General features: G+C 35.4%; 2 protein-coding genes across 2 annotated transcripts; one reads left to right on the forward strand and one right to left on the reverse strand.

Annotated features, from left to right (window-relative positions):
* Positions 1–13151: 13151 nt before the first annotated feature.
* On the forward strand, positions 13152–14773 carry LOC142518821 (uncharacterized; the record flags this gene model as incomplete). Its single annotated transcript, XM_075621639.1, has 2 exons — positions 13152–13448; positions 14284–14773. Coding segments are annotated over 2 exons (540 nt in total), but the record flags the coding sequence as incomplete, so codon positions are not given.
* A 9630-nt stretch (positions 14774–24403) lies between these two features.
* Positions 24404–25978, reverse strand: LOC142519770 (uncharacterized). Its single transcript, XM_075622800.1, has one exon. The coding sequence runs from the start codon at positions 25976–25978 to the stop codon at positions 24404–24406; it is 1575 nt and encodes a 524-aa protein (XP_075478915.1).
* Between the last annotated feature and the right edge of the window lie 1700 nt (positions 25979–27678).

Here is a 27678-nt window from a genome sequence, read left to right on the forward strand (position 1 = left end):
GCCCAAAAACACCCTGCACCTGACCGAGTTCTCAAACCTCCCCAAGTGTTCCTTGGGGTCAGTACGCCGGTCATACTCCCCTACGTTTGACTGTCGAAAACTTGGAGGAAGCCTTCTTCCAAAATGGCGAGGGAAAAAGGATTTTCTTTCTTGGGCGCTGTAGATATGTTCCCCAATCGCTGCCTTAACATCCATATCTCCCTCGACATCTCTTCCATCTCCGGATTCTCCTTCCTTGGAAGGGTCTGCGTCTCTTCAACCCTGCTCTGATAGCCCTCAACATTCTCCTCTCGCTCCTGGCGAGTGGCTTGTCCCTCAGCAAACATAGACTCTTGGTTCCTCTTCATAGTCTCGTCTACTGTCTTGGTGATGAACTGACCCATTTGTTCAAGGGTCAAGTTCCCCACATTCTCATCGGGGCGAAGCTGTTTGGCCCTCGTTTCAGGACGAGGTTGTTCGGCTCTCGTCTCAGGGCGAGGTTGTTCACGTCCCGTCTCATCAATAAGAGGCTGCTCGGGCCTCATAGGAGGACGCGACGACACTGAATTAGTTCTTCTGCTCCCTCTCCGACCTATCATCTCTACGTCTCAAATCAAGATCCCACAGACTGTACCAAGTGATGCTCACTGAAAATTTAGGGTCCGATTCAGCATGTGACATTAGTCCAGATGCACGCTTCGAATTTTCTCTGAGCCTGAAATCATGAAGAAGATCGTTAGAAGGGGGCCGGGAGGGTATCCTGGCGTAGCCCGTCTGATGCTCAAGTCAGAGACTGAGGATATAAGGGGAGAGCAGCTAAGAGTGCTGCTGAAAAAACAATATAATGAATGCCTGAATTAAACACTCAAACCTGATATTTATAGGAGAATACATGGGCCTGTCATGGGTTTTCCACCTGTGTTTGGGATAGGCCTGGAGTTTGGGCCTGATCTCTATGGGTCCATTCCTTGGGTATCAAATGAGGTAAGTGGTAATTAACAAAGAAAACATTTTTTGACAGTGACTTTGAAATATGCATTCAGACGAGGAATGAATTCCTTCATAATTTAAGTATCCCTTCATCGAGTTCTTTATGTCATCTTATAGCATTTTAGTGCTTAGTTTTATAATATTTGCGAAGATGTTTGTTCTCATGTATTAAAAAAGTGTGTGTTCTTTTTGAAACACGGTGAGTAATTGTACACCATAAAATATTATAGTGGAATTCTTTTTATCTTATCCGTGGTTTTTATCCTAATAATTTTTAGGGGGTTTCTACGTAAATCTCGATTTCCAGATTTATATTTTATTTTAATATTATTATTTCAAGTTGCTGCATGTGGGAGCAACAATGAAAAGGTTTAAAAAGGAGTGTCGATGTTTGGACGCTAAATGCAAAGAGAAGTCATCTTATTTCCAGACCAGGTTTGATGCTAAGACTGAAGAGTTCAGGGTCTTGAGACAGTATTTTAGGACGCTTGAGGGGAAGTATTCCACGAAGATATCTTCCAAGAATCGGTTTCTTAGCTCCTCTGCAGGAGCGGACTTTCTGATGACTGAGAAAGATAAGGACCTCGATTCTTTTCGAGCTTCGGAGGCTTTTTCTGATGAGGTGTATGAGGGCACCATTGTCTCTTCATGATTTTGAATTTTGCCATTTCTTGTTGTTTATGTATTTGATTGTGAGTGCTAGATGTTGATTTTTTTTTTTTTGTAGGTGAAAGAAAATTAATTAGCTTTGTAGTGGATTTTGAATCATATCAATTTTAAAACCATTTAAATTATGGGATTTTGGATTTTGGATGTTGAATTATATATGTTTTAGTGAATTTAAGTGCATTATGAGATATTTATATTATAATAAGACCATTTAAACTTTATTATTCAAATTATTTGTCTGAGTTGACATTTCCAAGATTTTCTTGATGATTTAAATTATTGTAGATGTACGTAGAGATAAGTTATTTTCACGATATCTGACAGAGACATATGATGATCATGTGTATGATTTATTTGTTGATTTATCTGATATTGTATGTTGACTTGCATATTATCAGTGGGTAATGCATATGCAAAATAAAATAAAATATTTTTTTGTAAACACATTTTTATTTTAGTTAGACACATCAGTATCACTGAACTTATCATGTTGAGCTTTTCGTCATTGAAATCTAATTATATTTCGGTTGAGATTCATTATATATATGATATGATATTGTGTCATGGGAATGTTTGACTACTGATAAACCCAAATCTTATAGAGATTTTAGGGATTTTATTTTATAATATTTGCGCTTATATAGAATTTTTATCTTTAATTTTGTGCTTATCTGAATTAATTTTATAATGATTGTAAATTTGAATAAAAGATGAAAAAAGCCTAATTTGGGAGATAAAATGATTTTAAAGACTTCAAATGTAACAAAATTGAAATGACCTCGATTTTTTTTTCTAATCTTAAATCATGAATTTAATAGAATAATTTACCATAATCATGAATCATAATAAATTAACAATTTAAATATCAAGTGCATAAAATAAAATCCTAAATCATCGACTAACCAAAATTCCTAAATCGACCTTTAAAAAGATCGGCTAACAATAAAATTAAGCATAAAAATATCTCTTATAAAAATCATTAACATAGTCTTTAAATCCTTAATCTATCTAGCTAGTGCGAAAACATAAAGGCCCTCGGGTGTGTATTACTGCACTCGATCTACTCAATTGTCAGCACCTCCCATAAATCATCAAATCATGCATCATACAAACCCAGTGAGTCTAAAGACTCAGCACGTTCTAAACATGGATAACAAATAATACATATACCAGCACATACATTTAAAAATCATATTTTTATTTAAAATAGCTTTTGGACATAAATATGTAGAGGCCCGAAATTCGTATTTGAAAAATTGCGAAAAATTTAAATTTTTTTTTAAAATAAATAAAATGCCTCATTCATGAAATAAACTGAATAAAAGTTTTAAGGTTTAATGTAACAGCGGAATAATAGTTTTAAATATCGAAATAGCAGCGGAAGTAAATGTTTGTTTCAAAGTAACAACTTAAAATAATTCAACAAAATAAAATATGAGTTTGAAATAAAAATGTAAGTGCTGAAAATGAGGTCCTCGGGTTCCTACTACTGCCGACCCAAGATGGCTCACTGGTCCCCGCCCTCGGTCCCGACCTCATCAGTACCTACAACAATCAAGTCTAGTGAGTCTAAAGACTCAGCATGCATATATCGTAAATAACAAGTAAATATATCATAAAAATTTCATGCCGTGTAAAGATATCATGTCGTAAAGCGTAACGTGAAAATATCTTGTCATGGGTAATTATAAATACGTGCATAATTGAACTGAAAATCATAAGTGAAATGTTGATCGATAGAGCCCTGTCATGAAATAGCATATAATAATTTTCTGTTGAGAATATGTTCTACGCTAGTGGCCCCTGAACTGAACTGAACTGAATCGCCTGATCAGACTAAACCACAGTATACTGGGCGGTAGAGATCTACCAATACATGAACATGAACTGAACCGGTCAGTGACCACCGGATGAAGTAATAATCCCATGATAAGCTGTTATCCCATGAACGTGAGGTGGCCACAAGCAATATCGCATATATCTAAAAAATAAACTTTTATATTTTTGCACGTACGATAATTAAATAACATAATTAAATATCCTATATTATTTTACCAAATGGGTTGGATCGTTTCCAGGCTCGCTGCGACCTAATTCTAACATGAAAAATATGCAAATGATTTTTCCTAGAAAATAACTTAGTCATTGAACCCAAAAATGGGGCTAACTAGACCAATGACTCAAATTATAACCATGACTCCGTACCAACCCGAACCAACATCGAACCATCATTTAGTCATGATTAAAATACACCTAAAATGATGAAATAATGCTCCTAAAATTTCAGTACTCGAAATTTGGTGAATGGAGGCCAAAAATGCGAAACGCTCTTTCGAGAGTCACTTTGGCACATTGCACCGTAAATTCTTGTACGAACTCTAAACTTAACCAAATCACGAACGGCCAAAAACATGACCTTCCTAACTTGATGAGGTACTATTCAGTCCAAGGCCATGGGCTAAAAGCCAACCAAGAACTCGAAACACATCTCTGAACCGCGGGTACAGTTGCTGTCAAAAATACAGCAGCTGTTGGTGCGTTTCCTTGTGTCGTTTGCAAGGCTAATGGCCATTGGGGCTTGAACCACCAACCAGAGCCTCTTCCCAACATCTTAAGGGTTGGCTTGAACCATGGCTAAGGGCCCTAGGCCAGCCACAATCCAAGCAACACCAGAAACAAATCACACGTTCCACCCGAGAGCCAAGCTGCACGCGTGGGACACCTTGCTTGTTCTTGCTGTCATGTGTCATTCCAGTGGCCATGTGATCAACCGTGACATGATCTAGACACCATGGGGTATTGAGTGAACCATGGCTAAGGGATAGAAGCCAACCAAGATCCACCCAACACCACAAAAACCGAACACCAACTCACACACCCGAAAATCTGAAGACAGAAGAAATCGAAGGGGATGTTCTTGTTTTATTTTAAAAACTGAGGGGGCCATGAACTAAGCCATGAAAGGCCAACTTGGTCATGTTCTAGACATGTCAAGGAGGGATTCTAACCGTGGCTACAGCCCCTAGGGCAACCAAGATCAGATCTCTCCCTTAGACAACCCAAACAAGCAAAAATCGAAACATAAAAAAATTACAGCATGGTGTGTTGCTGTCAAAGTGGTTTCTTTGGGGTGCATGGACCGCAACCAATGGACCAACATGATCCTAATACACCCTAGTATGTGTCTAGAAGCAGCCTTGAGCCCCTGGAATTCGATCCATACCCTGAACCATCAAAACAGTAGAAAACGTGAAGTGCACAAGGAAAGCCGAAAGAAATCTGTACATGTTTCGAATATGTTGCTGTCATGAAATTTTGGTTTTCTTGCATTTAAATCATGTACATGTGATGTTTAAAAATACCTATATGGCTTGATTGAAGAGTGAAAGAAAATATAAACATGCCTTGGATTTGTTTGAAACGAAAACAAATCGATTACGACGACACGGCGCGGAGGAGACGGAGTTGCTTTGCTTTTTCTACTTTTCTCTCTTGATTTTCCTTGAACTCTCACGATTTATCTCTACTGAAATGCTCTGAAATTTTCGAAATTATGGAGAGGGAAAATGGCTAGGAGAAATGAAGGGAAGTGTACTAATTAAATGAGGATAGAATGGCAAGGTCAAATCTTTCTATCCTAGAGTTTGAGAGATAAGAGAATTGATTTGATTTGAGGGAGATACAATGAGGTGGTGACCGATTTCTTGCTTACAAATATGGGTAGGAAAATTGCTTAATTAATAATTATTGAAGATTAAATGGTTAGGGAATTATCTCCCAAGAAAAGATAAGGAAATGAATTAAAGATGGAGGGTTGCCAAATATTTTAAATTCTATCCAAGGAATCGCCGATTTCTACAAAAAAAAATGAAGGGGAAATATTACTTAAATCATTAATTATTGTTGATTAAAAATGAAGGGATTATATACCAAGGATGGATAAGGAAAGAATCAAAGTTTGTGAGTTGTCAACTAAATTAAAATCTCCTACAAAGGGGTGACTGAAAATCTTTTAAATAAATGAGGTGAAATATTACTTAAATATTGTATTTTAAATCTTTAAAGTTTTATCTACCAATTAGGTATTTTAGCGAATTAATAAATTAGTTTAGGATGGTAATTATCTTGCATGCATGGCTAATTCTTTAAGTTAAATTACTAACATGTTAAGTTGAAATTCCTTAATTAAAATAAGCCTAGATTAACTTATCTCAATTGGTCACATATTTTAATTTAGGCTTTTAAATTAAATTATTGGACATAAAGGAATTTATTTACTACTTATCTCAAGTTAATTAAATAAATCCTTAAACATTCTTTTATTTTAAAATGACTTATTATTTATCTTAAATAAATTCTAGGAATGTTTTCTTAATATTAAATTTTATCTCAATACTCCAACTCCAGTCCGGCCTCGCTTATTTAACCGAAAATATAAGACTACACTTATGCGATTTAAAATAAATAATCATGACTAACAACTTTAAAAATGCTTTAAATAATAAAGAAATCATTTTTAATTTAAATACTAGAAATTATGCATGGCTTATACGTAGTCTGATTTAACGGGTTCTACAAAATATCATTAAATTCATTTAAGCATAATTAAATCATAAATCGTAAAATCATTTAAAAATAAGCTTGGAGCATAAATAAATCATTTTAAAAATCATTTAAAAATATCTTTAATCTTCATCATGAATCATATATCTTAAAATCATTTTAATCATAAGCTTTCAATCATATATCATTTTGGGTGAAGTTTGATCCTTGAAAGTGACTAGTGTTATCCTCGGTCGACTGATCAGTCTTCAGCTCCACATGGCCCAGTGTGCACTAGGCTCTACCATGAAAATACGATCGTCGAGGTCCATCTGCGGCCTTTTTCCATGCACAGGGTCCCTCTGGGCCTTGGCCCGTATATGGGTTCCCTCTAGTGCCTTGCCCTCACGTCATCCCCACAAAATCATTTATCATATATCATATATTTTGTCACAGTCAATTCACATCACTCAAAATATTTTTCTTTTTTAAAAAAAATCATAAAATAAGACATCTTTCCAAAAATAATATTTTAAACGATATAAATTGCACAGCTTTACCATAAATCATAAAAATACATATTATCATCAAAATCATCATTTTAAATCATAGAATATCATTTTACAAGCATTATGATACTTCGGGACGCTGCCAAGCGTTTACGTATTTCCTAGGTGTAAAATTACCGTTTTGCCCCTGGACGTAAAAATTCTCGATTTTATCTTTTTCTAACTTTTAAAGACATGGGATTATTATAAATAATTATTTAATATTTAATATAATTTTCCACGATTTTATGAAGCTTAAAACTAGGCGTTTCAATTAATTCTTTAATTAACGTTTCGTACGGCGATTAAATCACGGATAATTTCAAAACTCATTATTTTGATCCCAAATTTTAAACATAACATTTTTAGTATTTATTCTACCCTTCCAAGCTATGAGCCACACCCGTGGACCCATGGATTCAATTTTAGTTCTTTAATTTTCGAAATTGACACATAATCGAACACACCGAGCCATGTCTCAAAATACTCAAGCCACTCCCAAGCCACATCAAGCCAAACCCTTGACAACCCACATAGGGACCCTACTGACCAAGCCCATCCCAAATAACCAGCCCCTAAGTCGCTCAAACCCACCTGGACAGTAGACCAAATTCTGAACATAGAAGAGAACTCACGCTTATGGACTCCTAGCTAGACAGGGCTCTTCCAGCCGAGCCACAACCGAGCCCACCTGACCCTAACCATCCCTGGACCACACCCAGCCCCTACCCAGGCCATCCCAAGCCCTGGAACCCCAAGCACAAAGCTCTTAACCAAGAACCACCACCCTGCGCGCTAAGGCTCTCTCACGTTTCCATCTTTTCCCTCGAGCCAGCAGAAACCCAGCCGCACCAGACCCTGGCCCAGCCCTTTACCCAACTTCCTTAGACCCTATAGGACCCACCTGGCTTGCCCCCAGGCCATCCGCGAGCCCCCTTTATCAGCCACACCAGAAACATGCGCTTTGTGCTTCCCTCACGAGCTCTCGAGCCAGCGCCCAGCCCAACCACTCTAGCCCCTAGCCCGACCCCTGACCATCACCTTAGGATCCTGATGGACCTACCCTGAGCCACCCAGCCCCAGCAGCAAGCCCCCATGGCTGCTGTCAAACCCACAGCTCGCGTGAGGAGTCCATGCTCCACGGGACTCCTCCAAAGCTGCGAGCAAGGGGTCCTAGCCATACTAGGACCCTTCTTGACCCTGACCCACGCCTAGCCCAGGCCCCAACCCAAGCCTTGGCTAACCCTTGAGCCCCCATGCAAAGAAACGAGTCCATGAACCACAACATGCACACACCACCTACGATTCCTTCTTTCTGATTTTAGCCCACGATTCCAGCATGTTCCCTTGATTATTTTATCATGTTTTGTCCCTAATATATTCATATTTTTATCATGTATTGGCAGCTTAACCCTTGGATTCATAACGTTTTTCGAATAAATGCAAAATCGTCGCGCTTTGAAAATATACGATCTACCGTAAAAATAATTCAACAATCATATTTTTCATGCATAAACAATTAAATCAAGAATATTATGATTTATATGATGTTTTAAAAGAGTTTAGAAACGTGCCTTTGCATTTATAACGCTCGAATATACGATTTTCGGCGAGGGTGCGACGTTGGACGACCGGACAACGAAGAACACAAGCTTTTCTCTCCTCCTAAATTTCGAAAATTATGTTGTGTGTGTGAGTGTGTTTCAGCTGGTTTAGGTGAAGAATTATGAGGTTTGCAAACCTAGATAGCATATTTATAATTAATTAAGGCTTTGGTTTTGAGCTGGCAAACTTAAGGGTAATTGGGCCTACTTAAATTAATTAAATTGGGCCCAATAAAACTTAATTATTTAAATAATAAAAGTTTATAAAATTAATTTCCATAAAATAATATTTTTGATATTTTAAAAGTACTTGTTTGCCCAAAACCGGATTCCCGGGAAAAATCGATCTCGTCTTGTAAAATAATTCGAACTCCCACATTTTTAGAAAAATTAAATCATTTTTAATCATATTAGAAAGCCTTGCCATTATTTAAATAAAAATATATATTCTTGTCTTGGTCGTTCCCGGTCTCTTTTTTCCTGCCTATTATCGAATATTCGGGTAAAATCCTTAATTTCATGAAATCATGTATTTTTATCATTTAATTATGCAATCGTACATTTAATCATTAATAAATATCATGCTAGCATTTAAGAACAATTAAATAAAACAATTAAGCAATTAAAATAATTTTGCATGTATGCTGTTTACGCAGATTGGTTTTTCGAACGTTACAAAAATAAACGAAATAAAACATTCTTATATTTTATTCCTTGAGAATATTGAAGTTTTGTAAGAAAATATGTGCAGATCTTGATAAAATGAAGCGTCATATTTGAAAAACAAAATCTCTACAATTTTTGAACTTTACACGAGCTTTAAACATTTGGAGTAGTAAACCCATGAAGTGAAGAGAAAAAGAGACGTGAAAGGGGAGAACAGAAGTGAGGCAGAGAAGACTAGGGAGGAAACAGATAAGCAAAGGAAAAGAGAACACTACATGTGAACAACCATGAAAGAGAGGAGAGAGGAAGAAGACTTCATGCAGAAGATAGAAGCAGAGATGAAGAGTGATTTGGAGGAAAATGGAAGCTGCTAGGGTTTGACAGAGAAGAGAAAGACAACTTCAAAAGAGGAATAATGCCAAAATCTATGGGATTTTCTTATTTCTTCCTAAATTTTATTTTTATGAATTCAAAAATTGTCTTTGCTTTATTTTAATTTTATGAAATAAATTTCTTTATACTAAGATCATAATAGAGTCAAACAATATTTTGTTTGATATTTGATTTATTTTCAGTATATTATTTGATGGGAAAAGTTGACATTTTGAAGGAAAATTTGTTTGTAATCGTTGGCATTCAAGAATATTACTCGGGCATATCACAGCTTGGCTCTTGCAAGGCTTTTCTAACGTAATACACCGGTTTATGCTTGCACCCTTCTTACCACACTAACCGCCTCAACCAACACCGTTAGATAGAGTAACAAGGTATTGCCTTCCTGGGGTTTCAAAGTAATGGCGAAGTGGTTGTGTATTTGTTTAAGCTGTCAGAAGCTGCCTGAAACTCTTCGGTCCAGTTGAAACCTCTTCCTTATCTCAAAACTTTAAAAAATAATAACCCTTTATCCGCTGACCTCGAAATGAATCAATTTAGTGCGACCAATCTCCTTGTTAGCTTTCGGATTCCTTTTAAGCTTTTTGGAGGAGCCCATGTTCAAGACCGCTCTTATTTTTTTTGGGTACCCTTGAAACTTTCCTCCACGCACTCCGAAAGTACACTTTTATCAAAGTGTAGAAACATTCTTTGAGGTCCTTTGTGTGACTGATTACTAGCATGTAATCTATATGAACTTCCTTGTTTCGACCAACCATATTTTTAAAAAATTTATTTAATAATGGATGGTAAGTGGATCCCGAATTATTTAGCCCAACGACGTCAGTCCATATCAATAGATCCCTCGTTCAGTGATGAAACTCGCTTTCTCTTAATCTTCATGGACTAACCCTAATTGGTTATAGCCTTGATATGAATCCAAGAAACTCAACATCTTTCATCCTGCATTGGATTCGATCAATAGATTGATCTGAGGTAAGGGGAAGATATCCTTTAGACATGTCTTGTTCAGATCTGTAAAGTCAATGAACAAACACCATTTTCCTCTAGGTTTAGGCACCATGACTACATTGGCCAACCATTCTGGGTAGATACATGTCATACATATTTTCTACCAGTAATTTCTCCACTTCCTCTTCTATATATGTGTTAGCTTTTGTCTGGTCCATATGCCTTTTTATTTTGCTTAATCCCTCATATATTCGGATCCACGTGGAGGTCATGATGGAGATCATACTCCAGGGATATGTTGGACATCGAATTCTCACACTCAAGACACAATAGAAGTTTAAAATTTTGCGTTTCGACAATCAAAACAGTGCTTGGGTGTCGTGTGTTTTAAAAAAAACCATTCATAGGGTGTAATGAATTTTATACCTGCACGTATTATACGCTGAACTCCAAACTATTTCGGGTTTTAAGCGGAGATAGCCCTTCTTGTAATTTCCTACGAACAAATCTCTCCTTTGATCGTCTAATAAGGTCCACGATTAGAAACTGTCTTCCTTCGCTTGAATTCAACTAGTAATCACAAGTGATTTTGGATTGAGACTGTGACATCCGAATTTCTGAAATCTGGAGATGGTGCAGTGACGACGGCGCGAAGTTGGAATAAACAAAATTATCGATCAGATAATAAATCACAATTTTATTATTTTTCAAATTTCTTTAATTAATTAATAAATATAGATAAAATAGTGAGTAACAATATTGACACGTAATAAATAATTAACGATTTGACTGATTGTGATAAAATGATCAAGACATAAAAATGCGACCAAACATTTGATTGGATTAGATTATTAAAATAATATAATCCTATCAACATAACCAAGAATGACCTAAGAGGATATTTCTTAGAACTGTGAAAAATTAATATTAAAAGCAGTAATTATATTAAAAATATAAAAAAAATGTTTCAGCTTGAAAAATAAAATATTTATGTAACGCTCAACCGGTGAAATGACTTCTTCCCATGGTCCCAAATCATATCACATTAGATTAGATTATATTATATAAAGATTTATTTTTAAGAAAATCAAATATTATATTCTAAAACTGAGATGGAAAAAATAGGTGTATGTGTATGTGTATGTATAAAAACGTGTGCCTATTGGCAAGGGCAAAAATTTCTGTGAGACGGTCTCACGGGTCGTATTTTATAAGACTGATATCTTATTTGGGTCATTGATAAAAAAATATTAATTTTATGCTAAAGAATATTACTTTTTATTGTAAATACCGGTAGGGTTGACGTGTCTACAGATAAAAATTCGTGAGACCGTCTCACAAAAGACCTATTCATTGGCAAGTGGGTCTCTCCCAAGTTACACAACTTTGTTTGGTTTCCAGATTTGTCTCCACGATTATTAATTTCCTGTGTGTAAAATATTTTTTTTAATTAAATTGTTATATATTTAAATAAAAGTAATAGCATAGTTGTAAAAATTAATGAATGTTGATATTTTCATTTGAATTGATTATATTGATATAAGGGTCATATTATAATTTTAAAAATTATCGAATGACTAAAGTGCAATTTGAAATGTTAGATAACAAGTATGATATGTACATCGTATAAGGTGCGAACCATCGTTCTCTTCAATAGCATTTCGAGCATGCGAATGTATGTTCATTATCAATGGCAAACCAAATTTCTCACGAACGACACCAAGCTAATCTAGCCAAAATAATACGTCACTAGAAGTAGGATAAGTCTAGAGGACGCGGGATACCAGATCCACGTGTGCAAATGCCACTTGTGTGAACCCTAAAAAAAGAGTGGATCGTCATATGTGTCACGAACAGAACAGTTAGAGACATCAGAGACAGTTAGACGAAAACCTTTTGACGCTCAAGTCAGCGTTACCCGACCTAATATCTTAAAGTAAAGCTTTTAATAATTTTTATTTTATATAACAAACCCATTTTAATTTAATTCGATGTGTTCATACCTATCAAAGATAAAATTATTCCGATTCTAAAATATTATGAGCTAAAATTATGGATTAATGTACACATTATTCAATAAATAAAAAATATAAATAAATTCTCAATAATATATGTACATGTATATGTGTTTGTATATATTTGTAATTTTAATATGATGAGCGTTCAGGTAAACACCTACATAAGCACGATGAGATGTTATGTACCTCAAATAGATGGACACCACCTAAACCAACACAAATATTGATGTTCACAGTAGATACTTACAATATCAAAATTATATATATATTCATAATGGCGGGACATCGCTTGTGGATCCATTTAATCGAGTCTAACCCTACCCGACAAAACAGATTAATATCGAATCGGATTAGACTCGAGCTAAACTCGACCATTGCCATTGAACCATTCTTATAGTGCACTTGGGGATCATTACTCGACGGTTGACACGCACAACGATAATGTTGTTTTTTGATGGGCCTTGAAAATTAAATACCGGTCCAAAAGTAAATGATAGGTCAATTTAATTTAATAAAAACAAATAATATAAGAAAATTCTAAAACCCTAGATATCATCACGCGTAACTCACGTGACAAATAAATTTGGCGCCGCACTCACGAGAAATTCCCCTCCCCCATTTTTAAACCGTAAGATTATGCGCCACATCATCGATCCTCGTCGTTTCTAGATTCAACGGTCCAGATCAAACCTCAGCCCTCCCAGAGAAAACACACCTCCCACCAGTTACCACCCTTCTTCCCCCTTTGTCTCTCCACAATTTTTTTTTCCAAAAATAAAAATAAAAAATAAGTAAATTTCTGGAAAAAATGGCCTGTGTTTGAAGAGGCGAAGAAATTTGAGCAAGAAATTGACGGTGAAGACGATGATGAATTTGAGGGGAGTGACGAGGAGGAAGAGCAGGAAGAGGAAGAGGAGGAAGTGTTGAACAGTAGCGGCGGTGGCGGGGCTCCGGTGGCTGTGATAGACATCGACGATGATGATGACGAAGACGGAGAGAATGAAGATGACGAAGATGACGGTGACGACGACGACGATGACGACGACGACGATGACGAAGACGACGACGATGAAGGAGAAGAGGACGAGGTATTGATATAATTTTTAATATATTTCGCAAGTCTGTTGCTTTGGTGAGTTTACTTGTTTTTTTTCGATGATTTCTGTTACTTGCTCATTTTGGTGGAGTTTTTGGATTATTTGGTTAAAATGTTTTGTGGGTTTCTCGGATCTGGATTATTTTTCGGAAATCACCAAGGTCAAGCTAGTGTATTTTCCCTTTTCGATTTCTTTGTTTTCAGTGGTATCTACTTGTTGATTTGGTTGAATTTCCGTTGAAAACAGTCAGATCTAGAATTTTTGAAGAATTTTTTCAGGGTTGTTTAGCTTAACTCGAAATATATTTATTTACTTTTGTGAATTTTTATCTTGTTCTTGGAGTAACTTGAATAGATTTATCATACTTTTTTGCTGAAAAATGTTATATTGCAAGTTCGAGTCTTTTATATGTATATGATGTATGGTACGACAAAGTACTTGTATTCTCATGACATGGTTTTTTTCTCTCGTACTTCTAGATCCAATGTTAATTTCTTCTCTGGATTCATAGGTGTGTTTATGTAGGCATAAACGAAATTTTCTTAAATGTTTTTTTGTCCCTTGTGAAACTCCTGTGGACTACTTGTACTTGAATCCGTGTTTATATATTTTTTTTCTCAGTTTTCTTGTGACTTGAGTCGAGAGTGCTGCCAGTATCCATTGTTTGATCTTTTCTTGAAATTTGGTAGCCCGGAAAATGAGTTGCAGTTGACTTATTTTTTTGCGTTTTTTTTACGGGTTGATAAGCGCCACAGCGTGTGTTGATCTTTATATGTGAAACGGAAACAGCTGCGCTCTTCTCTGATTGATCTGTGTGTGTGGCCAGGATGATTTAGGCACTGAATACCTAGTTAGACCCATTGCTAATGCTGAGGATGAGGAAGATGCTAGCGACTTCGAACCACAAGAAAATGGCGCTGATGATTTTGACCATGAAGACGAGGAGGGAGATGACAAGGCTGGTGGTGGTAAAGTGGAGGCTCCGCCAAAGAGGAAGCGCTTGGGCAAAGATGATTCAGATGATAGCGATGATGGTGGAGAGGACGACGATAGACCATCAAAAAGGTAGTGGAATGGTTCGCCTGTCTCGATCCGGATCATCTCCATCTATCCCTTTTCCACCATATCTTCAATCCATCTTCTACATATAATGTTAGGGATGATAGTGGGGAATTTGGTTGCTTATCTTCTCCCTTCCTTTATCATCGTAGGGTTAATTTTCATTTTCAATCCATATATGAGTTGTCAGGGTAGAGTTTTCAGACTTTGTTGGTGAACTTTTAGTATCAGTGTAAGCTTATGGAGTTCTTAGTTTATTTCTGCTTGTTGAGTTTGTTACTTTGTTGCATCTTTGAATTTTCAGTCAATTGGACATCTTTTGGGATAATATCTCATTTCATTTTGATTGAAATATTTAAAAGTTTGTAACTTAAATGATAGCTATTTTAATCGACAAAACTTCTGATATAGTTTTGTATACGAATTTTTATTTTTTAAATTAAAAAAAAATATTACTCAATTTCTAAATATTGATCATATTAGCTGATTAGTTAAATTATTTCACATGAGACTTATTATAAATTTAAATTGATCGTATAAAATGAAGGTATACTGTCCTCTAAAATAAAGTTAATTTGAATAGGTATTTTGTGAGATGGTTTCACGAATTTTTATATGTGAGACGGATCAATTTTACCGATATTTACAGTAAAAAGTAATAATATTAACATAAAAAGTAATATTTTTTCATGAATGATCCAAATAAGAGATCTTTATCGAGAGAATACGAGTTTCACACGAATTTTTATCATCTTATATAGGGAATTTTCATATTTTAACTAGGTTTTTTAAACAGTGGTTGCCCGTAAATTGTGGACAAAATCCAAAATCCGGAAATAATTGTGGATAAACAAAACTTCTATCCGTTTTGGTACAGTTTGTTAAATCTATCCATATATAAACATCTATGTTACGTTATTTTTAGAAAACGATATAAAATACAGAAATTTCTACATGAATAAATAGTAAACCATAAATTTTCATCTTATTTTGAAGGTATTTTTTTTATGTTTCATTCGAACTTAATGATAATATTAATTTTGATATGAATTTCAAAGAATTTACAACTTCCATTTTCGTTCAATAATAATTTAAAGAATTGTTTTTTATTTTGCATATTTGATTTTTGAGATCTACTTTTATAGTTGTCATGAATATTGAACAATTCTTTGTTCAATAATAATTTAATTTTCTATTTAGGATGTTGTTGAATATTTAATTTTAAAATAATTTATTTCGTGAGATTTAAATTTAAATATTTAGATGTTATGTTTGATTATTTTATTTTAATAATTCATTTTGTATTCATTAACAGTAGTTAATTAATTATATAAGAGTTTATGTAGTTTATAAAACACAAATATATAATTGAAATGATATAAAAAAATATATGATAAAATTAATTTTAATTTTCAGTTTTTTAATACTGTGAATAATATCTTTTAAATATTGATTTATATAAAATATAATTAAAGTTATTTTAGTATAATTTTAATTTTCAAATTCAAATCTTATTTTTTCCAAACAAGAAATGAATTCTAAATACAATTTCTAAATTTCAAAACAAACACAAGATGATATTCCAAATCAAATTCCAAATCCAATTCTATTTCTAAATTTAAATCCAAAATTTTTAGCCTCCAAGCACACTATTAGGATTTGGATCGCATTTCAACCATAATCTTTCCACATATAATGTGGAATGCTTGCCCCAATTATATTTTTTTTTACGTGACTCTAATTGTATAATTCCACCTAAACAATTTCATGTAGAAACAACTAAAATTGCAAATCAAATGATCAAATTTACCAAATACATATATCGTGCATAGGAATACTAAAACTTAGCACCTCTCCTGTGAGAAAAAACACCGCCTCAAGGAAGTAGTTGAGTTGGTGGAGCAAGTGAACCTTTGACCAATAGTCAGTAGTTCGATTCCCAATGCAAAAACCTTATTGGGCGAATCCGTTGCATATGACGTGTCCTGTACGGTTTATCTGACTAGCATGACTAACAAACTATTACGTTATTCCAGAGATTTATCAAATACGCATCGAAAGATAACTACTATGAATTATCCTTTCATAAAAAAAGATACTGTGTAATCTAGCTAATTCTATTTCGAAGATACATAAATTAATGATTGGGTTTTTTTTAATAAATAATTTAAAAATATAAATTTATTTCAAATTAATTTAAAAAAAGTTCACATATACTTTAATCTATGCTTACGAAGCACAGACGCTGCTCAGCGGCGGTGATTCGTAAGCACGGACTATGCTCCACGTTGGAGTGTCCGCGCTTGAAAGCACGGACGCTCGACGTGTCCTCCCCTTACACCCCTTATCTCTCCGTCAATCCCTGTCTCTTCTCTTTTCATTCTCTCTTACTTCCTCTTTCTTTTGCCCTTCCATTTTCATTTCTTCATTTCTCTGTATATCGCAATTTCTCCCTTCGTCACCGAACAACTTTTGAGATCGTTGCTTACCGTAGAATGAAGTTTAGAAGATCGACAACTTATTTCAGAATGACAGATAATCGAGGTCCAGAAGATCTCAGCGTCCTCTATTTACAAGCGACACATATGTCATCAACAGTTTCTTCATTAATTGTTGATGATATTGTCAAAGTGAATAGGTCAAACAATTTGATTGATTTGGAAGTTATATACTGATAATTATATACACAATCATGTACTTGCATATTTAAATCATATGAGTTTCTATGGAGTTTTAGAATGTGGTTCACAAGTTTTTGATAATCATTTGATTACTGCTCTTGTTGAACGTTGGGGACGCGAGACACACATGTTTCATTTTACATGTGGTGAAGCAAAAGTCACGTTACAAGATGTTTCAATAATTTGGGGTCTAACAATTGATGGTGAAGCAGTCACTGGAATAGATGTGTCACATAAAGTTGAAGAATGACAACACATCTGTTTGGATTTGTTGGGATTTGTACCATCATCAAAACATTTGAAAGGTGGTCATTTGTTTATGACTGCACTACACGATCATTGAATGTCTAACCTTGTTAATGATGATACTTAAGAAGTAGATGTTGTGAAATATACCCGTTGTGTAGCGTTAATGATTATTGGAGGAATAATGTTTCCTAACTATTTGATATGAATCTGGCTGGGCATGACATGCTAAATCTTGCGATTCGAAGCTTCAAATAATTTGGCATGCATAGCAATGAAGTTGGGAGATATTTCAATGTTATTCGAGTGCTAAATTATGAAGATGAAGCCAAAACAAGACTCCTGACCTGAGAGCTCCGCGCTAGGACGGTAAAAAGTCGCGCCCGAGCGTGTGCCCCGCGCCCGAGCGGTAAAACATTACCGCCCGAGCGCGAACAGTCCAGAAGACCCCGCGCCCGAGCGGAAGAATCTCACGTCCGAGCGCGCCCTGCTGCGAGGAAAATATTCCTTTCCTTATTTTAGAGTCCTAATTGTTTAGATAATTAGATTTTCATATCTTTCTGATTTTGTAACAATATATGGACGAAAATTTATGTTTGTAAAGGAGATTAGAAAATTATTATTGAGTTTAATCAAATTGATTGAGTTTTTCTCTCAACTTTTCAAAGCTTGGCTTTGTATATACCTTGTGTGTTTCTCAAATCAAACTTATCAAAGTTTAACACTTTGTGGCGTTTGTTGATTGTCCTTCACTCGGATTGTCAAAGATGAGTTCTTTGAAGGTTCGCTTGAATTTCGATTGTTTATCTTTCGTTAATATTTGTTGCTAAATTCTTGTAATTTAGAGGTGAATATTACAACCTTACTTGTTCAAAAAGATCGGGACAACACAACCATTTCTTTGTTTCATCGAATCGAGGGCGTGACTCCGTTTTTGAGCGCGTTTGCTTTTCGTGGTTCGAAGGATCGCATCATTTGGTATCAGAGCTTTAGGTTCCTTTTGATTCAAGTAAGTTTATCTCTTTTATTATATGATATGTGTTTATCCTTCGTTTGTTATCAGATCTGTTTTATCTTGTCGTTATTTGTCTTTCGCGAATCTTTGATTCTCGAAATCTTGTGATTTTTTTCTTTTTTCGAGTGCACAAAAATATCCTTGTGCAATTCAAAAAAAAAAAAAAGATTACAAAAAAATCCGAAAATTTGCCATTATTTCTTTTTTATATTTTGTTCTATTTTCTTTGGAGAGTCATATCCAATTGTCTCTCACAATCAAAAAAAAATTATTGTGCTATTATTTAGCATTGTATCTTGTTCCCTTTTGTGAGTCATATTCAAGCAACTCTCACAGTCAAAAAAAATATTATTATTTCAAATTTCTTGTTTTACACAGTCCGTGTAAGTCATTTTGCAAGTGTCGTGAAGTTTGAACTTGTGGGTTTGATGCACACAAGCTACAGAGCTTGAAACTGTACCCTACGAGAGAACTCTCAAAATCGAGTGATATACTTGAGAGCGAGCATTTATTTCTTGGAGTGACGTGCGAGGTTTTGTAGTGAGGACAAAAAAAAAAGAGAAAAAAAAGAGAGAGCTGAGTGAATTTTCATTGGAGTGACTAGTGAGGATTTGTGGTGAAAAACTTTATTCTTTATTGTTTTATACTAACCTTTTCTTGCAGATATAATGATTGACGATCGCCAATTTCAAATAATGTTAGGAGGGTTGGATAGAATGTGGGAGAAGGAGTTTAAGCCTCTACGAAAAAAATATATGAGGTGTGAAGAAGATGAGACATGTAATGCGTATGTTGATGGGAATAGACGAGGTAGTAGATTTGGAAGGAATAGAGCGTCGCATTTGGATTGAGATGATGATAGGCGATGTGAGGAGGATAGAGGCGTTGGCAGAAAAAGTGAACGTGATGTGCCTAGGGAGTCTTTGACATCCACTTGGCGAAGGAGCGTGGGAGAGAAAATTAGTGCTAGGCCAAAGAAGGAGTCGAGATGTGAAGCTAGCATATATGAATATCAAGGTACATTTAAAAACTCAAATTCTAGTACTTGTGATATTATATGTTGTTGGTGTTTAGCCGTTGGGCGTGATATTAGCCAATGTCCACGTGAGGAGGTGACCGTAGTAAAATCACCAGTTGAGCTTAAATCTCAAATGATGGTTGAGGTTGAGATTGAGGTTGAGGTTGAGAGTGTAGTTAAAACTGAATCTCAAGTTGAGGCCGTAGTTGCACTTAAATCTGAAGTTGAGGCTAGATTTGATGATGATGGTATTCCACTAGTTGGCGAGTCGAATGATGTTGAACAATATATAGTGGAGGTTGAATCATTAGGTGGGGATGAAGTGCCTAATTTGTCTACTATGGAGGAGGAGAGTAGGCAAGAATAAACTTTGTTGATCAAAACATTTGAAGAAAAATATATTTCCTTTGATCAATTGAAACGAAAAGAACTTCTTGGTGATCAATTGAAAGTTATTGAAATGTGTGGAAAAAGATGTGATATGGTCGAAAGAATGTGTGAACAAAAGAGTGAGATGACTATAGAAAGAAAAAAAGAGGAGAATGATGAGATGAGAGAAAAAGAAAAGGAAAAAGAGGTCAAAGAAAAAAAAAATAAATTAAAGGATCCAAAAGAGTGACAAGAGTGAGATAGAGAGTTACTTGTTTTTGCATAAACATCTTCATGTACCTTTGTACAAAGTGGTTTATTCTCATTGTGATGATATAGCCGGTTCAATCCCGAGCATTGTTATTTCTCCTTTGCAGGATTCTGATGAAGTCATGATGAGGAGGCGAGCAAGTGTTGATGGTGTGAGAATGCAATGGGATAAACCATATGAATTCAAGAGCAATAGCGACGAGGTAAGGTTAGTTTCCAACGCAACATTTGAGAGATATGATTTGCTTCTTTACCTTAAGTCATTGTTGTTTTGTTTTCATGAATTGGGAGAACGCGTTGAAAATGTGATATTTAGGAGGTATGATTGTGATTTAACCTTGTTGCCTAAGTGTCATAGATTTGATAATGATGACATATTGAATAGATCAAATTTAAATGTTAGTCATTCTGAATTTTCAAGAGTTGTCAAATTGATGAGTTTTTGTCATGACAATGAATTGTATGCATTATGTTCAAATCTTTGTAATGAGTTAAATATTTACATGGGTAGTACATCTAGTTTGTTCTATTTCCATGATTTATATTTGATTGGTGATGGTTGTGAATATTACATGGATAGTATATTTAGTGTGTTCTATTTCCATGATTTATATTTGATTGGTGATGGTTGTGAAGATTACATGGATAGTACATTTAGTGTGTTTTATTTGCATGATTTATATTTGTGTGGGGATGGTTTTGAGAGATTGTTGGTTGAATGTGATAATTTCTTCATTAATGATGAATATATGTGCAAAGAGAGTAAATTTTTCATTCTATATTCATTACATGAGTTACGTGCTAGTAAGGCGTATTGTAGTGGTTTAATAATTGACATATTGCATGACTATATGTGTTGGTTGCATATGAAGAGGTATGTTAAGTGGTGTAGTCAAACGTGCATTGCATGTAGGGAGAGGGCACCTGAACTTGATTGCTATGAGTTGCATGAAGTAATTCATATTCCTAGTGAACTATGGTCGTACATTGGTATGGATTTTGTTATGCTGCTAACTAGGTCTAAGAAGGGGAGGAACTTAATCTTTGTGATACTTAATGGTATGTTATCATTTGGTGTCATTTCTTGTTTGGTGTATGTTGAGATTGATGAGTTGATAGTGAAGGCAACCAAGGAGTTGGGATTCCAAACAGTGATGGACCTCGCGGGTGACGGTGCCTACTACCTAGTGTTGAAAGGTAAGCATGTTGATAATTTAATTCTTTTTATTACTAACTTGCTTCGTTTTTGCGTAGGTAGCCAAGATTTGAGGACAAATATTTTTGAAGAAGGGGAGTATGATATGAATCTGGCTGGGCATGACGTGCTAAATCTTGCGATTCGAAGCTTCAAAGAATTTGGCAAGCATAGCAATGAAGTTGGGAGATATTTCAATGTTATTCGAGTGCTAAATTATGAAGAGAAAGCCAAAACAAGACTCCTGATCCGAGAGATCCGCGCTAGGGTGGTAAAAAGTCGCGCCCGAGCGGTAAAACATTACCGGCCGAGCACGAACAGTCCAGAAGACCCCGCGCCCGAGCGGTAGAATCTCGCGCCCGAGCGCGCCCTGCTGCGAGGAAAATATTCCTTTCCCTATTTTAGAGTCCTAATTGTTTAGGTAATTAGATTTTCATATCTTTCTGATTTTGTAACAATATATGGACGAAAATTTATGTTTGTAAAGGAGATTAGAACATTATTATTGAGTTTAATCAAATTGATTGAGTTTTTCTCTCAACTTTTCAAAGTTTGGTTTTGTATACACCTTGTGTGTTTCTCAAATCAAACTTATCAAAGTTTAACACTTTGTGGCGTTTGTCGATTGTCCTTCACTCGGATTGTCAAAGGCGAGTTCTTTGAAGGTTCGCTTGAATTTCGATTGTTTATCTTTCGTTAATATTTGTTGCTAAATTCTTGTAATTTAGAGGTGAATATTACAACCTTACTTGTTCAAAAAGATTGGGACAACACAACCGTTTCTTTGTTTCATCGAATCGAGGGCGTGACTCCGTTTTTGAGCGCGTTTGCTTTTCGTGGTTCGAAGGATCGCATCACTATCAAGGAGGGTCTGCTAGACTAATATTTTTGCAACTGCTACGGGATATTGATAATGTGAAGTTTTATAGTTGGGGTAGTGCAGTTTTAGCATTTCTATACCGTGAGTTGTGTAACGCGTCACGTATAGAGAAGACTACAATGGCTGGAACTTTTTATATCCTGCATGTATAATTAATGTAATGTGATTATTTCACGCAATGTTTTTGTTAATTTTGTTGATCTGTTTTTATTATTACAAGCAGATATGGGCATGGAGCAGAATTAAATGTGTTAACCCCGACCGAGATGAGTTAACATTAGTTGTACCTCACATTGATCCAGATGCTATTCTTCCAATTTCTCCATATGGTGAACGGTAATATTTAAAAATTATTGTGGTAATATCATATATATCTCTTACAAATTTTTGTTATGTAATTGTTTTTGCTAAATTGTAGGTGAAAAATTTGATTTAGTTACATACATTCGCCAACACATGCTGTAAGAATTATAAGTGATTCTCTGGATCGTATGAATTATAATGAGGTATTATAGAATTTTAATATTTAATAGTGATTAAATGAAGATTATTTTTGTTTTGATTAAATGAATTTTTAATTTGATCATTTCTATTTTTTACAGTTTAATTGGATCGTTTACCAGAAGAATGAAATAGATGTAAAGACGATTATTGATTCATACGACAACAAAATATGGCGATGTGTTTGTCCCCTTATTTGCTTTGACATCGTGGAGATGCATCGTCCTAATTGGATGATGTGACAATTCCGAAGACGACAATCAATTCCAGTGTCTGCCGTCGACAATGATGATATGCACAATATCACGAGAATAGATAATCGAAACACCAATTGGAGAGATTATCATAAAAATTCAATTGAGTTGTGGAATAATAGGTTGAGGTATGTTGCTAAAGGGGTACGACACGGGCGATCGATGCAAACTGACGAAGACTACTTCCAATGGTATAATCGAATAAATGTACGCATCATATCACCTACAGTTAATGTCGTTGGTTTTCAACCATACCCGTACAATGCTTTTGCTGGACACTTTAATGTCCAACAAAATTTCAGTACGCCTTCTCATTTTTCGCATCAGTCATCATTCAGGTGGGGAAGTGATATGGTTAGGCAACCAAGTGGGTTTGCAGGAACCTCTACTACTATTCCGTCAACTGATTTGAATATTGCAGGAACCTCTACTACTCAACCTAGTTTTTTCAGTGATTCAGGGATTGCTGACTTTCGTTTGTTTGGTCAGCAGGATTATCAAACTCCGTCTTGGTCGAACATACAAAGTTTTACAAATTTGCTTAATGTTGGTCCTCAGCATCTTGTGCATGACATTCGACCACAGAGGAATGTTATTTCACCTGTCACTTTTCCTAGGTTACTCGAATAAGGAAAATCCTGAAGATGTAGGATTGCGTAGAGGGACGAGAAGACGCAATCCACCTGATTGTGGAACATGGAGCCATTTGTATCATTGTAATTATGACGATGATTCTTCTATTTAATTATAACTATATCATTTCTATTGTTGTACCGTTTGCATTGTTGCATCGTCTAAATTGTATTATTTCTACAATATAGTGATCATAAGCGAAAGATAAGATGAAAAAAATCAGAAGTGCCGAATAAAAACAAAGATACACAATTAAACAAAGCTGAAATCAAACATATAAACAAACACGTCCAAAAAATGTTTTAACATTTACACATCTTAACACAAGAAAATACACAAGCGAAAGATAAGATGATAGGAGATGGAGGTGGTCAAGTGTGTTGGAGAAGATGACTGGAGAGTGGAAGGTTCTTGATTCTTAAGGAAGAGTGCGAGCCGTTGCTTGAATCGTGATTTGGAAGGGATTGCTGAAGAAAAAAGGAGAAGAGGGCGATTTTTGAGTTAGGGATTTGAGAGAAGGGGAAGGGGAATTTGTGTGCAGAATGAGAGAAGGGGAAGGGGAGGGGTGCGACTGCCGAGCGGTAATATTTTACCACTCGAGCGTGACCTGCACTGGAAAAATTTTCCTGTGTAGAAATGTTCGCGCTCGAGCGGTACAATTTGACCGCTCGGTCTCGACCATTTTCCGCCTTATTTTTATTAAAAAAAAACAACCAATTTAATTTTAAAAACACTTCAACAAATAAAAGAAAAAAACGAACAACGAGGTAAAGAAATTAGTTCTCAGTTAACATATCAAGCGTTATTACAATTTAACAAAAGACTTCATCGATGTTGTCTCTCTCTAAAAACCGATGTGTCCATATCATTTCTCAATTGAGTTGTTCTGTCTTTACCAACTCTTCTTCTTTCACGTCTAACCGGGTTGTGGTGCAACTCGAAAGTTGGAGGATCCCAGTATCGCTCATCTGCAAGAGGTTGAAATTTGTCCTCGTACGTTGCTAAGTACTCAGATATGTTATACCATGGCTGCACAAGTGTCGAGAGATCCAAGGAGTGCCACTTGGCGGTGCAAATAGCATGAGAACATGGGATGCCAAAAATCGTCCATTTACTACATGAACAATCACTCGTGGATAACTTGACCACCTGCATATGTTGGCCACGACTTGGTCTACCTACAGTTGCAACCGAAGCAGTTTGCTCACGTACATCATATTTGGCAACACAATGTTCAATAGATTTTCTCGCCCATTTCTCATACTTCCGACATGCATAATCTGACCACAGCTGATTTTCCTGAACCATACGACCACCTCTTGTCACACGTTCAATGAAATATTGTACGCACCTCAGAAGTGTCAAGTGTACTATGGCATATATAGGAAGTCTACGAGCACCCTTCAACACACTATTTAAACACTCCGACATTTTGGTTGTAATCAACCCACGATGCCAACCACCGTCATGAGCCAAACTCCATTTTTCTTTCGCAATTCCAGCCAAATATCGGTGCGTCATAATGTTTCTTTGCTTGATTGCCTCAATTATTGCTTCAAACTTACAAAATTGATTTTGTGTGCCTGCCGCCCAGCGTAAATCTTTCAAATGCACGTCTTTGAATTTAATGTTAAAGTTTGAACACACATGTCTCAAACAAAAACGATGCACACCATAAGGAAATTGAAAATATGGTAGATCTTTAATTACTCGCACGATTCCCTTATGCCTATCAGATATAAGACACATACAATTTTCACCACTAACAACATGTCTTCCTAGGTTCTCCAAGAACCATTTCCAAGAATATGATGTTTCTTCATCCACAATAGCAAATGCTAGCGGTAGAACCTGATTGTTCGCATCCAGAGTGACACCGATAAACATTTTGTGCTTGTATTTGGTATACAAGTGTGTACCATTGACACTAATTATTTTTCGACAATGCCGAAACCCATCAACACACGGTATGAATGCCCAGAAAACATAGTTCAGTGTCTTACTCATTTTAGTATTGGCTCTGAGATGCTTCCACTCCACAGCTGTTCCCGGATTATATTTGGACAAAGCACACATATATTTTGGAAGTAATTGAACGGAGCTCTCCCATGTACCATAAGCAATTTCCATAGCACGTTTCAAATTTCGCCATGCTTTCGTATATGAGATTTGATATCCATTTTTATCTTTCACATTTTCGATGATATACTTAATCTCGTATGAAGGATCACAACGAACAACTCCCAATAGCGTATGTGCCACCATATCATTGTTCAAATTCTTATGGTCTATACCAACATAGGTAGATATACATGTGTGAGGCCCGTCATATTTTGTTATTTTCCAATAACTAGTTTTGGCCTTCAAAGAAGCGCGAAGTCCCCATTGACAAATGACCATAGAAGAATTATTTCTGCAACGTAATTTCCACAAACTGCGTGTGCTATCCACGACACGGTACTTACGCCTGATCAGTCTAACTGAATAATCATTCACAGATGCAATAAGATCATTCTTATCTTTAAATAATATATTAACACATAATTCACTTCTATCCGGATTGTAATAGCTTGTTTGCATCAAGAAGGTACATCGACAGAATCAGGAGGCTCTTCCCCAAAAAATTTATTGAAAAATGATGGCATTTCAGAAGTGTTTAAATGAAATGGTACGGTCTGCCTCTGTAAAGTGTTACGAGGTGGTTGCCGAGATGATGTCCCCTCATCAAGATTTGAAAATGTATTCACTTCATCATCATCATCATTCACTTCTTCTTCTTCAGACTCGCTATATGACATATCGAGTTCAGAATCACTCCTCCAATATCATCATTAGTGGCCAGATCCGGACAACGAGCACTCGTATCTAATGTTGGATTCGGCCAATATGGAGTAAGATTTTGTTCCGACGAGACATTGATATATTGATCCCAAGACCCACTTACATCGTCGAAATTTATATTACCGAGTCTTTCAGTAACCTGTGGAACATAAGATTCTACATCCTAGAAACCACCATATGTAGAAGTACCGAGTTGGTTATTGAACCCTGAATCGGATGCATGTGGAACGTAAGATTCATGATCATCAAATCCAATATGATGCTCAATTGAATTTGCTTCTACGTATAAATGCAACATATGCATATTGTCACATTGCATTATAAACTGTAAAGTATCATCATCAACGAAATTGACTTGAACTTCATGCCAATATGATCTCTCCATGAATGAATATTTTGTTGACAATTTCAGAGAAAAATTCGTTGGATCGATTCCTAAAATTTTATGGACAACTTCAACCAACTCCAACAAATTAATAGATCGTAATATTCGTATCTGTTTAACAAATGGAATGCTATATTCAACCGATCCATTATCGATAACTACATGACCACCAAAATATAAGAATACATCGATGTTAGATATTTTGCCGATAAAATTTGAGAGAAAATTTATGTAGATTCAAAGAGGAAATTGATAACTCATTCGTCGAAGTTCAGAACAATTATATAGACGAAAAATGCTGAAGAATATTTAGATTTCAATTATTGAACTTCACGTGAACATTCAGAAATTCAAAATTCACGTGAAAGATTCAGGAAATGAACGGATAGAAAAGAAAAAAAAAAGGAAAAAGACAAAAAAAAAAGAAAATGGACAAAATAAAGTACGGGAAAAGAATATAATATACAGAGTCCGTGCATACAAAGCACGGACTCTCGCACACGTGGAGCGCACGGACGCCTCTACGTGTCAGCGCGGACGCTCCAACGTGGAGCATGGTCCGTGCTTACGAAGCACGGCCGCTGACATATTAAAATATATGTGAATTTTTTTTAAAATTAATTTTGAAATAAATTTATATTTTTAAATTATTTATAAAAAAACCCTTAATGATTGTATAGAAAATGTAAAATTAGATTAAAATATATTTTTGAAAAGAACTTATCGAATTGTATATTCTATATATTTTTAAAATAAAAATAATTACACAAAAATTTTTGTAAGACTTAAGTCAATTTTGTAAAATATATTTTAAATATCGTTATATTAGTTAGCATTTATTACAATAATTGCTATTAAATATAATTGTAAATTA

Source organism: Primulina tabacum, chromosome 11 (assembly GCF_025594145.1).
Source record: "Primulina tabacum isolate GXHZ01 chromosome 11, ASM2559414v2, whole genome shotgun sequence".
NCBI lineage: Eukaryota > Viridiplantae > Streptophyta > Magnoliopsida > Lamiales > Gesneriaceae > Primulina > Primulina tabacum.